At 46.3% G+C, this 13,293-nt stretch overlaps 1 protein-coding gene and 1 long non-coding RNA gene across 4 annotated transcripts in view; both read right to left on the bottom strand.

Moving 5' to 3' along the window:
• LOC307226408 overlaps window positions 1-13,293 on the bottom strand; it is a 304,430-nt gene that overhangs the window by 82,139 nt on the left and 208,998 nt on the right. The gene's annotated exons all lie outside the window — the stretch shown is intronic.
• The window catches only part of CTIF (cap binding complex dependent translation initiation factor), a 192,390-nt gene that overhangs the window by 74,883 nt on the left and 104,214 nt on the right, over window positions 1-13,293 (bottom strand). For all 3 annotated transcript variants that reach the window (XM_079994876.1, XM_079994875.1, XM_079994874.1), the window contains one exon: window positions 3,888-3,964. In XM_079994876.1, the coding sequence (XP_079851002.1) occupies window positions 3,888-3,964 (77 nt within the window). The remainder of the gene's footprint in view (window positions 1-3,887; window positions 3,965-13,293) is intronic.

Consider the following 13,293-nt stretch of genomic DNA (forward strand, 5'->3'; position numbering starts at 1 on the left):
AGAGGCGCTGCGCAGCTATCGCTCTTGCTCTGCTAGCTTCTCAGCAAGGCAGGAGGAGGGAAGGAAGAAGCAAGAAAAGCGAGAGCCGCTTACATGCTCTGCACAGAATATATTTTTTCTTGCTTTCCCCCTCTAAAAACTAGGTGCGTCTTATGGTCAGGTGCGTCTTATGAAGTGAAAAATATGGTATATAGTTTGTTGTGTGACAATATGAAATACTGGATATACTGACTGGAGGTATTATTATTATTATTATTATTATTATTAGTATTAGTATACCACCCTCCATCTGTAGATCTCAGGGTGGTTCGTAGCATAAAAATACAAGATAAATAAACCACAAAATACATAATAAGAACAAAAACAAGTCAAGTTCACCTATAATGAACTACCTGAATACGCTTCTTTTCCTCTTTCTCACCCATTCCTTTTTTCCTTTTGTGTTGTGTCTCTTAAAGTCACTATTAAGACTGGGCGATATCTGGTTTTCATCCTTGTGATAGATCACTAGCTAAAGGAGTACTGAAGGTATTAAAAAATGCAGTCAAATGTCTCGCAGCTACAAAAGGTTTCAGAGCAGCCTATATAAACTTTAGTTTGATGCTCGTGTGATTTGAGGTGATACTGGGCCACTATCCTGTCCTTTTGCTCACTAAGAGCAGGAAGATGAAATGTCCTGAACTGGTTTTATTCAAGTGTTTGTCCAGGGCTTTGCATATCAACACAAGAACCTTAAGCCTGACCCACTAGTAGCATATAGGCAACCGGCACAAATGTTACAGGCAAATGTTGCCAGCAATCTCACCCCATAAGCAGTCTAATCTGCACCAGCTGGAGCTTCTGAACCTTGAGTTCCATGTGGTGCAATCCTGCGCATGTTTCCTCAGAAGCCCCATGGAGTTATTCCTAAGTAAGTGTTTACACTTTGCAGCTTAAATCAATGAATTAGAAAACAAGCCCTCCAAACTTTAGAAACGAAACAGAACAAAAATGGGAGAAAAACAACATCTGGAGGGCCACAGGTTCCCCATCGCAGATCTTACGGAGTTCAAAACAGCCCTGAGCGACGTTTGTTAAATAACAGGATTACAAACATGTCCCTAACTTTCCAGTTACAGTCTTGGTCAGGTGGGCTTCCTACTGTTAGCTTGGCTTTACACTTAAATGATCAAGTGGAGCTAGCGGGATTTTGGTTTGGTTTGGTTTTTAAAGATGTTTAATTAACTTCACATCCTGAGAAAATGGCGCCCTACTTTCCACTGAAACCCTTGGAGTAGCAAAAGTGTGTCCTTTTCTGTTGTTTTTTTAAACAGAAGCGTTTTGTAAGCTGCTGGTGACTTGCTTGGTTCATTTCCTCTGTTGATAATTGGGTCACCTGAGATTCTCATGAGCCCACATGGCCAATGGTCAAGGATGATGGGATTCCAGCAACAACGGGAGTGTCAAAGGTTCCCCAATTAAGACAAAATGCTCCTCTCCTTTTCCTACATGGTCTCCAACACTCCTTGCAGGTCTACTGGCCCAGAAAAGACACAAGGAGTTGAACTTTCCCAAATTTTCTTTACTGTTGCCTGGTCTTTCAACCCTGATATTGTTCGGGGGGCTTATACCAATGCTGTTCCAGACAATCTGTTCACCGCCTTTGGCCCTCAAGCCAGAACTTCCCTCCTTCGGCTTTCCTCTTCAGCCTTTGGCTCTCGCTCTCCTTTATCCAATGGGACGCGGGTGGCGCTGTGGGTTAAACCACAGAGCCTAGGACTTGCTGATCAGAAGGTCGGCGGTTCAAATCCCCGCGACGGGGTGAGCTCCCGTTGCTCGGTCCCTGCTCCTGCCAACCTAGCAGTTCGAAAGCACGTCATAAGTGCAAGTAGATAAATAGGTACCACTCTGGCGGGAAGGTAAACGGCGTTTCTGTGCGCTGCTCTGGTTCGCCAGAAGCGGCTTAGTCATGCTGGCCACATGACCCGGAAGCTGTACTCACTTGGCCAGTAAAGTGAGATGAGCGCCGCAACCCCAGAGTCGGTCACGACTGGACCTAATGGTCCCTTTACCTTTTACCTTACTCCTTTATCCAGCCCTGTCCTATTTAATGGCTTGCTTCGCAAGTCATGCTAAGCCAAACCATGAACACGCAGAGCTCTGGGAAGAGGAGAGTGTGGCTACTATGCCTGACAACAAATCCTAATTATTGGATTCTTTTGCCCCATCTTTTTGTGCCTGCCAAACAGCCATGTCATGCTTATGATATTTTATTCTCGTGCTAATTATGCTGTTTTAAATGTGCATTTTATATTTGACTTCACTTAGCAATGTTTTCTTTTGAAATGTTTTAAGATTTTCTTTGTTAACTTTATGTTAAATATGTATTCTGTAGTTGACCTCCTTTGTAATGTTTTACTTTGAAACCTTTAAGATAGTATTTTAGTTTTCTGTTAATTATGTTGCTTTGACTGTATACTCTATATTTGACTTTCTTCAGATTGGTTTATTGATGTTTTAATATTCTGTAAACCACTTTGAATTTCTTCTTAAAAATATAAAGCGGTATAGAAATGAAATTATTATTATTAATAATAATAATACTCTACCCGACTCCACTTGTTTTGCCACACTTTGCTAAACCGTGCCTTGGAATGAACACCTGGAAAAGCTCAGTTGGTGGAACATGAGACTCTTAATCTCAGGGTTGTGGGTTCGAGCCTCATGCTGGACAAAAAGGGGGGTTGGACTGGATGACCCTTGACGCCCTTTCCAACTCTACAATTCTTCTATGCCATTTGAACCCAGGCTCACAGTTTGTCCTGCTCAAGGCAAATCACAAGCTGCTCATGCATTTGTACCAAAGCCATGGTCTGGCTTATCACAACAACAACAACAACAACAACAACAACAACGACAACAACAATAATAATAATAATAATAATAATTTGTAACCCACCCATCTGGCTGGGTTTCCCTAGCCACTCTGGGCGGCTTCCACAAAGACCAAAAATACACTAAGACGTCACACATTAAAAACTTCCCTGAACAGGGCTGCCTTCTGAATGTCAGGTAGTTGTTTATCTCTTTGACATCTAATGGAAGGGCGTTCCAAAGGGCGGGCGCCACTACCGAGAAGGCCCTCTGCCTGGTTCCCTGTAACTTTGCTTCTCGCAATGAGGGAACCGCCAGAAGGCCCTTGTCACTGGACCTCAGCGTCCGGGCAGAATGATGGGGGTGGAGACGCTCCTTCAGGTATACTGGGCCGAGGCCGTTTAGGGCTTTAAAGGTCAACACCAACACTTTGAATTGTACTCGGAAACGTACTGGGAGCCAATGTAGGTCTTTCAAGACTGGTGTTATGTGGTCTCAGACACCAGTCACCAGTCTAGCTGCCGCATTCTGGATTAGTTGTAGTTTCCAGGTCACCTTCAAAGGTAGCCCCATGTAGAGCGCATTGCAGTAGTCCAAGCGGGAGATAACTAGAGCATGCACCACTCTGGCAAGACAGTCTGCGGGCAGGTAGGGTCTCAGCCTGCGTACCAGATGGAGCTGGTAGACAGCTGCCTTGGATACAGAATTGACCTGCACCTCCATGGACAGCTGTGAGTCCACAGTTACCCCATTCAGGACCAGGGAGTCCTCCACACTAGCCCGCCCCCTGTCCCCCCAAAACAGTACTTTCACGGTGTGAAAACCAGGCCAATATCTCATCTTTCCCTTGGGCACAAGAAAACATGTTGAATACATGCCACTCACAACCCTCCAGGACTTCCATCTTTGGGTTGCTCCCTGCAGATTGAAGTCTCAGCAAACACCTGTGATTTTAATGTGTGCAGGATTTTCGTTCTTTAGGTAGACAATGAACACACAAAAAGCATCGCCCGTTCAAAAAGCATTCTCCCTACCTCCGGTCATTCCTCCTCCTCCTAAACAATTTTTTGGTGTGTGCGATTTCAGCTTCGTGTGGCAACGGCTGATAACCCTGGCAGAAAAAGAAGGGGAGAAATAAGACAGTCATTAATTCAAAAAGAGGAGCCAGTGACACTTAAAGCTCATAAGAGGCAGGATGCTGGCGCTCCCAGGCTCTTACGATGTCCTTGTAACAGACTCAAACGCTGGCTTGAATGAATCATCCATTTCAACTTCCTTTGAGCTGCTGGAACAAAATAAACTTACTGTGACTTGGGGAGGAATCTCACACTACTCAACACAACCAGCCTCGTTGTTATGCAACTATCCGCACATGAAAAAAGGCGTTGCACCAAAACGGTTTAATATCATCGCCTTCTATGCTTCCAAAAAGGCTACCCTTTTGGAATTCACCCAAGAATATTATTTACACAGCACCATCATGGTACTTCGCTAAAACCAAAGAGGACCATGCCTTTTGGATCTTTCAGCTAGTCCTCTGAATGACCCAGGTCACCGAATGGGGAGAACTGGACCTCAGCACCAAGAAAGAGGAAAATGCAGCCTTAGCAAACTAATAATTTTAGATGCTCCATCAGTCAAATGTTCACTGTCATGTGACCTTTAGTTGATCATTTATTCAATTTATAAATAGCTCAGTCACTAGAGCTGGCATAGGCAAACTCGGCCCTCCAGATGTTTTGGGACTACAATTCCCATCATCCCTGACTACTGGTCCTGTTAGCTAGGGATCATGGGAGTTGTAGTCCCAAAAACATCTGGAGGGCCGAGTTTGCCTATGCCTGCACTAGAGCATGAGACTCATAATTTCAGAGTTGTGGGTTCAAGCACCATGTTGGGCAAAAGATTCCCACATTGCAGAGAATTGAACTAAATGACCCCTGTAGGCCCTCCCAACTCTACAAACTATGATTCTGTGATCCCATCCTTCTTCCCAATGGGCAGCAAACATGCAAGCAATAAAACATATCAAAACATCTAAGAAGGAACCCCTCAGTTCCAATACAGATGTACCGTGTTTTTTGCTTTATAGGACACACTTTCCCCCCTCCAAAAATGAAGGGGAAATGTGTGTGCGTCCTATGGAGTGAATGCAGGCTTTTGCTGAAGCCTGGAGAGCGAGAGGCGTTGGTGCACAGCGACCTCTCTCGCTCTCCAGGCTTCAGGCACCTATCCGCAAGCCTTTGGAGCGCTCCGAAGGCTTGCGGATAGCAGCCTGCAGCCTGAAGCCCGGGGAGTGCAGCGCCAACTCCTGCTGCGCTCCCCCGGGCTTCAGGCAGCTATCCGCAAACCTTCTGAGCGCGGCAGGAGTTCCTGCCGCGCTCAGAAGGCTTGTGGATAGCTGCCTGTTCTGGGGGCTGGGCACGGGGGAAGCTCGGGCTTCCCCCGCCCCCAGCCCCGCAAGCTCCGGGAGCGGCGGCGAGGTTGCGCGCAATCTTGCCGCCGCTCCTGGACCTGTCCTGGACTTAAAAACGAAGCCGCGCACAGCCTCTCCCAGCTGAAGAGGTTGTGCGTGGCTAAAGAGGAAGCCAATACAGCCAGCTGGATGGATCCTGCTCGCTGTCTTGGCTTCTTTGCTCTTTGGGGCTGGGGGGGGGGATAATTTCCCCCCATTTATCCCCCCCTAAAAATTAGGTGCGCCCTATGGTCCGGTGCGCCCTATAGAGTGAAAAATACGGTAGATTGGGAAGGATATCGACTTTTAAAGGCTTGTTGAAAGTTAAGGCGGCATCTGCCAGAGCCCCACTCCTGAACAGCACAGCGATTAGTTGAATTTGATTTATTATACTTCTCCGCCGCTTTTCATTCAAATGAATCCCAAAGCGGCTTGCAAATGATAAACAACAACAACATGATACAAACATCACAAATACAGCATAGGTCATACGGGATAATTAACACGCCATCAGTGAAACAATTACGATCTATAAAGAAACTGTTAACAAAGGAGCAACTGGGGAAAAAAAAAACAATTAAAGCAAAGGTCAAATTATATTATTAAGAAATCAATACAGCGTCTATAATATATAAAACAGTATCAACCTTAACAAAATAGCAACCAAAACAAAAACTAGGTGTTCATACACCTATTCTTCACGCCTCCATGACTTGTAAATCTTTCGGTGTATTCAACTCATTAATATAATATGGGTTTATACAGGGTGAGACAGTGTTTTAGGTATCCCAGGTGACAAGATGTACAGGGTTTTATATACATCAAAACCAGCACTTTGGATTGAGTTGGGAAAGAAGAACACAAACCACTGCAAGTTCTATGATGTGTTTTGCTGCATTAAAAAGCTGCTCACTGCCTTGGCCTTTGGGCCAAAAAATGCTACATAAACAAACCACAACGTACTTCATGGAAATCCCAAAATGCAGAGACTGGCACTACAAGTTTATCCAGTACCAGGGTGTTAAAAGACTTGGGGCACGGCACAGATTTCCAGATGCAAAAAGGCGCAGATGCAAATTTAGGCCAATTTTGGGGGGGCGGGGGCGGACTCTCGTTCCTGATACTGGGGCTTACTTCTAGCCATGTACATCCCAATAGGATTTTCTGGTCACAATATTGAATTGGCCAGATCGACAGAGGCAATTAGGGGTCAAAACAAGCAAAAATTCAAAAAAGAATGGGTAAAACGTAGAGAACATCTTAAAAAGCGGTGCCCTCAAATTAATACTTGGACTTGTTTTGATTAACTTCCGCAGAATAATTTATGGTACTTGCGTTAAAAACAGAAAGAAAAAGGGGTAATAATGAACTAAAAAGGAGACAGTTTACCAAAAAACAAAAAAAGAACCGTGTTGAGGATGAAGGAAGTCAATTAGAAGAACTGAAATATGGTACATATATATTATTGCTTATTTGTTTTCTGTAAGTTCTTGTACGCTATCATGTCTTATTTGTATTTTTGTGTGTGTGTGTGTGTGTTTTGTTGTTGTTTGTTTTTGTTTTGATTCTGTACTATTACTTTCATGTTTAGCTTGACAAGTGTGTGTGTGTATGTGTTGTAAAAAAACACAAAGGATTTTCTGGTCACAGTACAATGTGCGTGGATTGGATCCTCTGTCCCAACGCCTGCAATCGCAGACCCAATTATCCGTGGTCATGGGTTTTCCCCTGTGCCCATTTCATCCTCCTCAACACAACCCCAAGAGGCAGGCAAGGCTACGAGGGAGTGCCTCACAGACAGCCAGTAAGATTCACAGTCACCCAGTTAACTTTACTCATGGGCTGTTTCAGATGCTGGGGAGGCTAGAGGAATCAGCAATGCACTCTACAGGGTGAGCAGCAACCCTGCGAGTGAGGGCCGCTTTCTTTCATTTACAACTTTCTGGGGGCCACAAGGCAGCAGCAGGTGTGCCCAGACTGGCAGAAGCAGGCCTTTGTACTATGGGTTGAATTGCAGCCATGCAAAAAAAAAACAAACCCAGAGGTTTCTGCGCATTTGTACGCATCGTCACCCTCTGTCCAGCCAAGCAAGGAGGGACTATCACAGTTCAAGGACACATTCTATATAGTTAATAATAATAATAATAATAATAATAATAATAATAATAATTTATACCCCGCCCATCTGGCTGGGTTTAACAGAATATTTTAACGGAATATTTTAACATAATATTAAAATACAATAGTCTATTAAACATTGAAAGCTTCCCTAAACAGGGCTGCCTTCAGATGTCTTCTAGTCTGGTAGTTGTTTTTCTCTTTGACATCTGGTGGGAGGGCGTTCCACAGGGCGGGTGCCACTACCGAGAAGGCCCTCTGCCTGGTTCCCTGTAACTTGGCTTCTCACAGAGAGGGAACTGCCAGAAGGCCCTCAGCGCTGGATCTAAGTGTCCAGGCAGAACGACGGGGGTGGAGAAGCTCCTTCAGGTATACAGGGCTAAGGCCGTTTAGGGCTTTAAAGGTCAGCACCAACACTTTGAATTGTGCTCGGAAATGTACTCAAAAGCACTTGAGCAGGGCAGAGGGTAAGGCTGCAGAAGGACACAGCCTGCAGAGAGCCCTGATGAAGGACCAGGTACAGAAGCCTGGGCATTTGGCCTGTGCGTCTGAGGTGACAACACCCCCCCCCTCCTGCTGTAAGCGAAGTCATTTTTTAAAATAAAAGAGGGGGGAGAGGCAGAAGGTATTGGTCCTACTGCAAAAGACAGCAAGGCACAGGCTTCTTGGAACCCTGATCCAATAGGGTGCTTAAGATCATAGGAAGCTCCCTTACAAAATGTCAAGACTATGTTCCCTCCTGCCCAGTGTTGGCTGCAGTGCTTGTTTAAGCCACTTAGTTAAACTGCGGAACTCTCCGCCACAGGAGGCCGGCAATGGCCGCCAACTTGGATGGCTTTAAAACATTAGACAAATTCATGGAGAAAGCGGCTATCGGGGGCTGCTAGCCAAAAGGGCAGCACTGCTTCTGAACGCCAGTTGCTGGAAACCCCAGGAGGAGAGAGGGCTCTTGTGCTTGCATCCTGCTTGCTTTTTTCCCCCACAGACAACTGGTTGGCCACTGGGAGAACAGGATGCTGGATTGACTGGGTGACTGGCCTGACCCAGCAACTGAGCTATGGTCTGTGCCACAGTCCAGCAGGCTGCGGCTGGGAGCCCATGAACTCACAAACCATCACCTGCAAGCTTCAAGAAAAAAACACCTCAGAAGGCAACATGTCAAACAGCAGACAGGCAGGCAGGCAGACAGGCAAGAGTGAAATCTCCTCCATTCGGAGTGAATTAGCATCGTCTGTGCGCTGCAAAGGTTCGGCACTGGTGTGTGTTGTTGTTGTTTAGTCGTGTCCGCCTCTTCGTGACCCCATGGACCAGAGCACTCCAGACACTCCTGCCTTCCACTGCCTCCCGCAGTTTGGTCAAACTCATGCTGGTAGCTTCGAGAACACTGTCCAACCATCTCGTCCTCTGTTGTCCCCTTCTCCTTGTGCCCTCCATCTTTCCCAACATCAGGGTCTTTTCCAGGGAGTCTTCTCTTCTCATGAGGTGGCCAAAGTACTGGAGCCTCAGCTTCACGATCTGTCCTTCCAGTGAGCACTCAGGACTGATTTCCTTAAGAATAGATAGGTTTGATCTTCTTGCAGTCCATGGGACTCTCAAGAGTTTCCTCCAGCACCATAATTCAAAAGCATCAATTCTTCGACGATCAGCCTTCTTTATGGTCCAGCTCTCACTTCCATACATCACTACTGGGAAAACCATAGCTTTGACTATACGGACCTTTGTTGGCAGGGTGATGTCTCTGCTTTTTAAGATCCTGTGTGCTTTGCAATTTTATGGGAGGCTTCTCTACAGCTCCAAGTGTATAAGCCCCTCCTTATGGTTTCCAGACCTTCGCACCTCTCCTGTATAACCTGCCGTTGAGTTTCAACTTTCTCCACCCATCTTTCTGCCCAGAAGTGACATTCTACACGCCCCCCTTAAATATATATATATATATATATATATATATATATATATATATATATATATATATATATATATATAGCATTCAAATGAAATATATGCTAATCTGCTGAACAGGCAGACATTTATTCCAGTCACAGAATATTTAGAGGGTTTAGTTGGATCGCCAAACCCCTTGAATATGGATTCAGTTTGCACGTTGCCCTGTAGTCTGTGCTGGAATTTCTCTCTGTGTGTGTATGACTCTGTCTGAGCCTCAGGGAACGAGTGTTATGGTATGTCTGGCCTGGTCTTAGAGATGTTTTGGGGCCTCATTAGTTTGTGTAAAGAGCTCTGTGGTTCTTGGAAGAGGAGACGCTGCTCTCTAAAAATTGCAAAGTATTATTTATTTTCTCAGAACTACAAAGCTGTCGCAACCACTATAGGCATTAAACGTCCTCTTACTTATGAAACGGTGCTTTGCAGAGCGGCTGTAAAAGAAGCTTTGTAAAACCAACTCTTCAGATACCCATAATGATCCATTACCAGAATTCCTTTGGGAGCCTCCTCTGACACGAAGCCAGTGAATCACAACTGAGAGTATTTCACTCCACTCCAAACCATGATTTGAAACGGGCTTGAAACATCCCGGTTTGGGGGCAGTTCCTGCCTACTGCCAACCATAGTTTACCCGACTCAGACGTCACAGCAAACCATGGTGATCACAGACCACAGAAGCGAGGAGAGAAAGGATCCTATGAGCCTAAAGGGCGAAAGGAAAGAGAGGAGAACAAGGCGGGAACTCCATCAAGCCCCCATCTCCTGTGCGGGGTCCAGCTGCCATCAAGTCTGAGGGAACAACTGTGTGGTAAGAGAGCTGTCCTGTCCTCTTGGCCCACTCTGTTTATGGGTCTGATCTGGGAGGAAGAGAATATGCCCTCATAATGAAAGAAGGGCCTGCTGGATCAGGGTCAATGACCCATCTATTATAACATGTGGTGGGACTGTTGTTGTTGTTTAGTCGTTTAGTCATGTCCAACTCTTTGTGACCCCCTGGACCAGAGCACGCCAGGCACGCCTGTCTTCCACTGCCTCCCGCAGTTTGGTCAAACTTATGCTGCTAGCTTCGAGAACACTATCCAACCATCTCGACCTCTGTCGTCCCCTTCTCCTTGTGCACTCCATCTTTCCCAACATCACGCTGCAAACTTTCTTTATAGGGGAGTCTCTAAACCTCTCAATCATTTGGGTTGCCTATGCTGAACAGTGTCCTTATATGCAAAACAGAGAGTTTCAGTCACTCCTCCTGCAAAAATTTCTAGAGGGGGAGCATGTTCATCTCCTGCATCAAAAGCAACCAAGAGTCTCGTGGAGCTTCAAAGACTAACAAATTTATTACGGCACGCAGTTTCCATGGGCTCAAGCCCAGCCGGTCAGATGCACGAAGCGAAATCTTATTTGGCAGGTACAGTGGTACCTCAGGTTACATACACTTCAGCTTACATATGCTTCAGGTTACAGACTCCGCTAACCCAGAAATAGTGCTTCAGGTTAAGAACTTTGCTTCAGGATGAGAACAGAAATTGTGCTCCGGCGGAGTGGCGGCAGCAGCAGGAGGCCCCATTAGCTAAAGTGGTGCTTCAGGTTAAGAACAGTTTCAGGTTAAGAACGGACCTCCAGAACGAATTAAGTACTTAACCTGAGGTGCCACTGTATACAGAGGGAGGGAGTTGTCAGGTGGAAGATTAATGGCAATGAGGTACAAAGATTACAGGCAGTGATCGTCAGAGCTTCAGAGCATAAAGCCACAGTTGTAGGCTGGCATTACTTTTCTGCCCTCTAAGCACTCAGCTGAATAAAATGCACTCTGGTCTCTGTGGTGCACTATTGTTTGTTGGGGGAAAGCCATGGCTTTTGTGGGAGAGCATCTGCTTTCCATGCACAATGTCCCAGACTCAACCCCAAACATCTCTCAGTTGGGCTGGGAATGACTGACAGACTGTCTGGAACCCTGCTAACTGCTGCCAGTCAGTGCAAAACAGACGCTTCCAAATGTTTTCGGGCCACCGTCCCCTTGGTTCCATAAACTCATCCCCACTGCCTCCTAACCTACCTTCTGAAACGTTATTCTTCAGAATAGAGATCTGAGCAACCCACTAAGGAAGAAAATAACAAAATTAAATTTGGAGCAGTAACAAATGACTGCGTGTTTGTTCAAAACCCAATTAAAACTAGTCTGATTAGTGCATTAAAACTGGTTATTTATTTGTATACCGCCCTGCATTCAAAGATCATGAGGCGGTTCACAGCACAGAAATACAAAACGACAACACAAAACACACAATGAAACAAAAGCAAGGTAAAGCAATATCAGCCAAATGCCTGGTTCATCAGCCAGATGCCTGGTTGAAGAGAAACGTTTTCGCCTGGCACCTAAAGGTTATGTAATGAAGGTGCCAGGTGAGTCTCCCTGGGGAGAGTGTTGCACAAATGGGGAGCCACCACAGAAAAGGCTGAACTTGCTGCCAGCATTTCACAGTCTGTGATTTACACCTCCAAAGCTCCCTGCCTCTTAGAGCAGGGAGCCACTGGCCTAGAGAATACAATCATACCTTGGAAGTCGAACGGAATCCGTTCCGGAAGTCCGTTCGACTTCCAAAACATTTGGAAACCAAAGCGCGGCTTCTGATTGGCTGCAGGAAGCTCCTGCAGCCAATAGGAAGCTGCACCGGATGTTCGGCTTCCGAAAATCATTCGAAAACAGAACACAAACTTCTGGGCAAGGTACGACTGTACAGTGGTTCCTCGGGATGCAAACGGGATCCGTTCCGGAGCCCCGTTCGCATACTGAACAGAACGTAAGACATGACTGTGCGTCTGTGCGTGTCGCCACTTCCACGCATGCACGTGACATCATTTTGATCGTGACGTTATTTTGATCGTGACGTCATTTTGACTGTCTGCGCATGCGCAAGCAGCAAAACCCGGAAGTAACGCGCTCTGTTATTTCCGGGTTGCCGTGGAGCGCAACCAGAAAATACTTATCCTGAAGCATATTTATCCCGAAGTATGACTGTACTGAGCTCAGTAGACCGGGGTGGGCAAGGTTTACCTCACCTGGGCTGGTTCACTCCAGCAGAGATCCTTCGTGGGCCAGATCGCATGTGCATGCACGATTTCTGGCGTCTGCATCTGCACAGGTGCAATTTCCGGTGTCTGCGCATGTGCAGACATGGTTTCCGGCGCCACGGAAGTGAGTCCCCATGCCATGCCGCTTTAGCACAGTGCGCAGGGACTCACCAAGTGGGTGGCTCGGTTCGGGGGCGGTTCGGGGGACAGTTAAATGACCCCCCGTGGGCTGCTTGTGGGCCATGGGACTTAGGTTCCTGACCCCTATCAGTAGACCAATGGTTCAACCTGCTATATGGCAGCCTCCTGTGCCCCTAACAGCAGAGTCGGACACAACAGACTCCTGAGAGGGTCCTTGCAATATGCAAACCTTTCCTGCCATTGCTCCATCATAATAACAGGCTATTTCAACCATTCTGAACAGCTCTGCGTAAAAGCATTTAACACGCTGGGATGCTGAAATATCTTATGGATTTAGAATACTCCAGGACTTTGCTTTGCAGGAGAGAGAGAAAAAATACGCCAGTGGCTAGAACAAATGAAAAACTTTCAGGAACCTGGTGTTGCTTGCAGGAAGTAAGGAGCTGCCACCTTCCCACTGTCAGACTCACCGGCACCCTGAACTCAGCTGCCCTTTCAAACATTATCTCAGGTACGAGGGAGCTGCTTTGTACGTGAGCAGAAGCATTTAAATGACTTGCCTTACCCACACACGGGCGGGTGCTGGTTGCGTGGGAGAAAATATCTAAAGGGCACCTCAGCACCCAGGTTTCCCTGGATACTAGGCTGAGAGAAACACAGTGAAGTGGGCTGCAGGAGCCGGGAACAAAGCTATTTTTTGCTACCATTCTTGCATG

Source organism: Podarcis cretensis, assembly GCF_951804945.1.
Source record: "Podarcis cretensis genome assembly, chromosome: 11".
NCBI classification, from domain to species: Eukaryota; Metazoa; Chordata; class Lepidosauria; order Squamata; family Lacertidae; genus Podarcis; species Podarcis cretensis.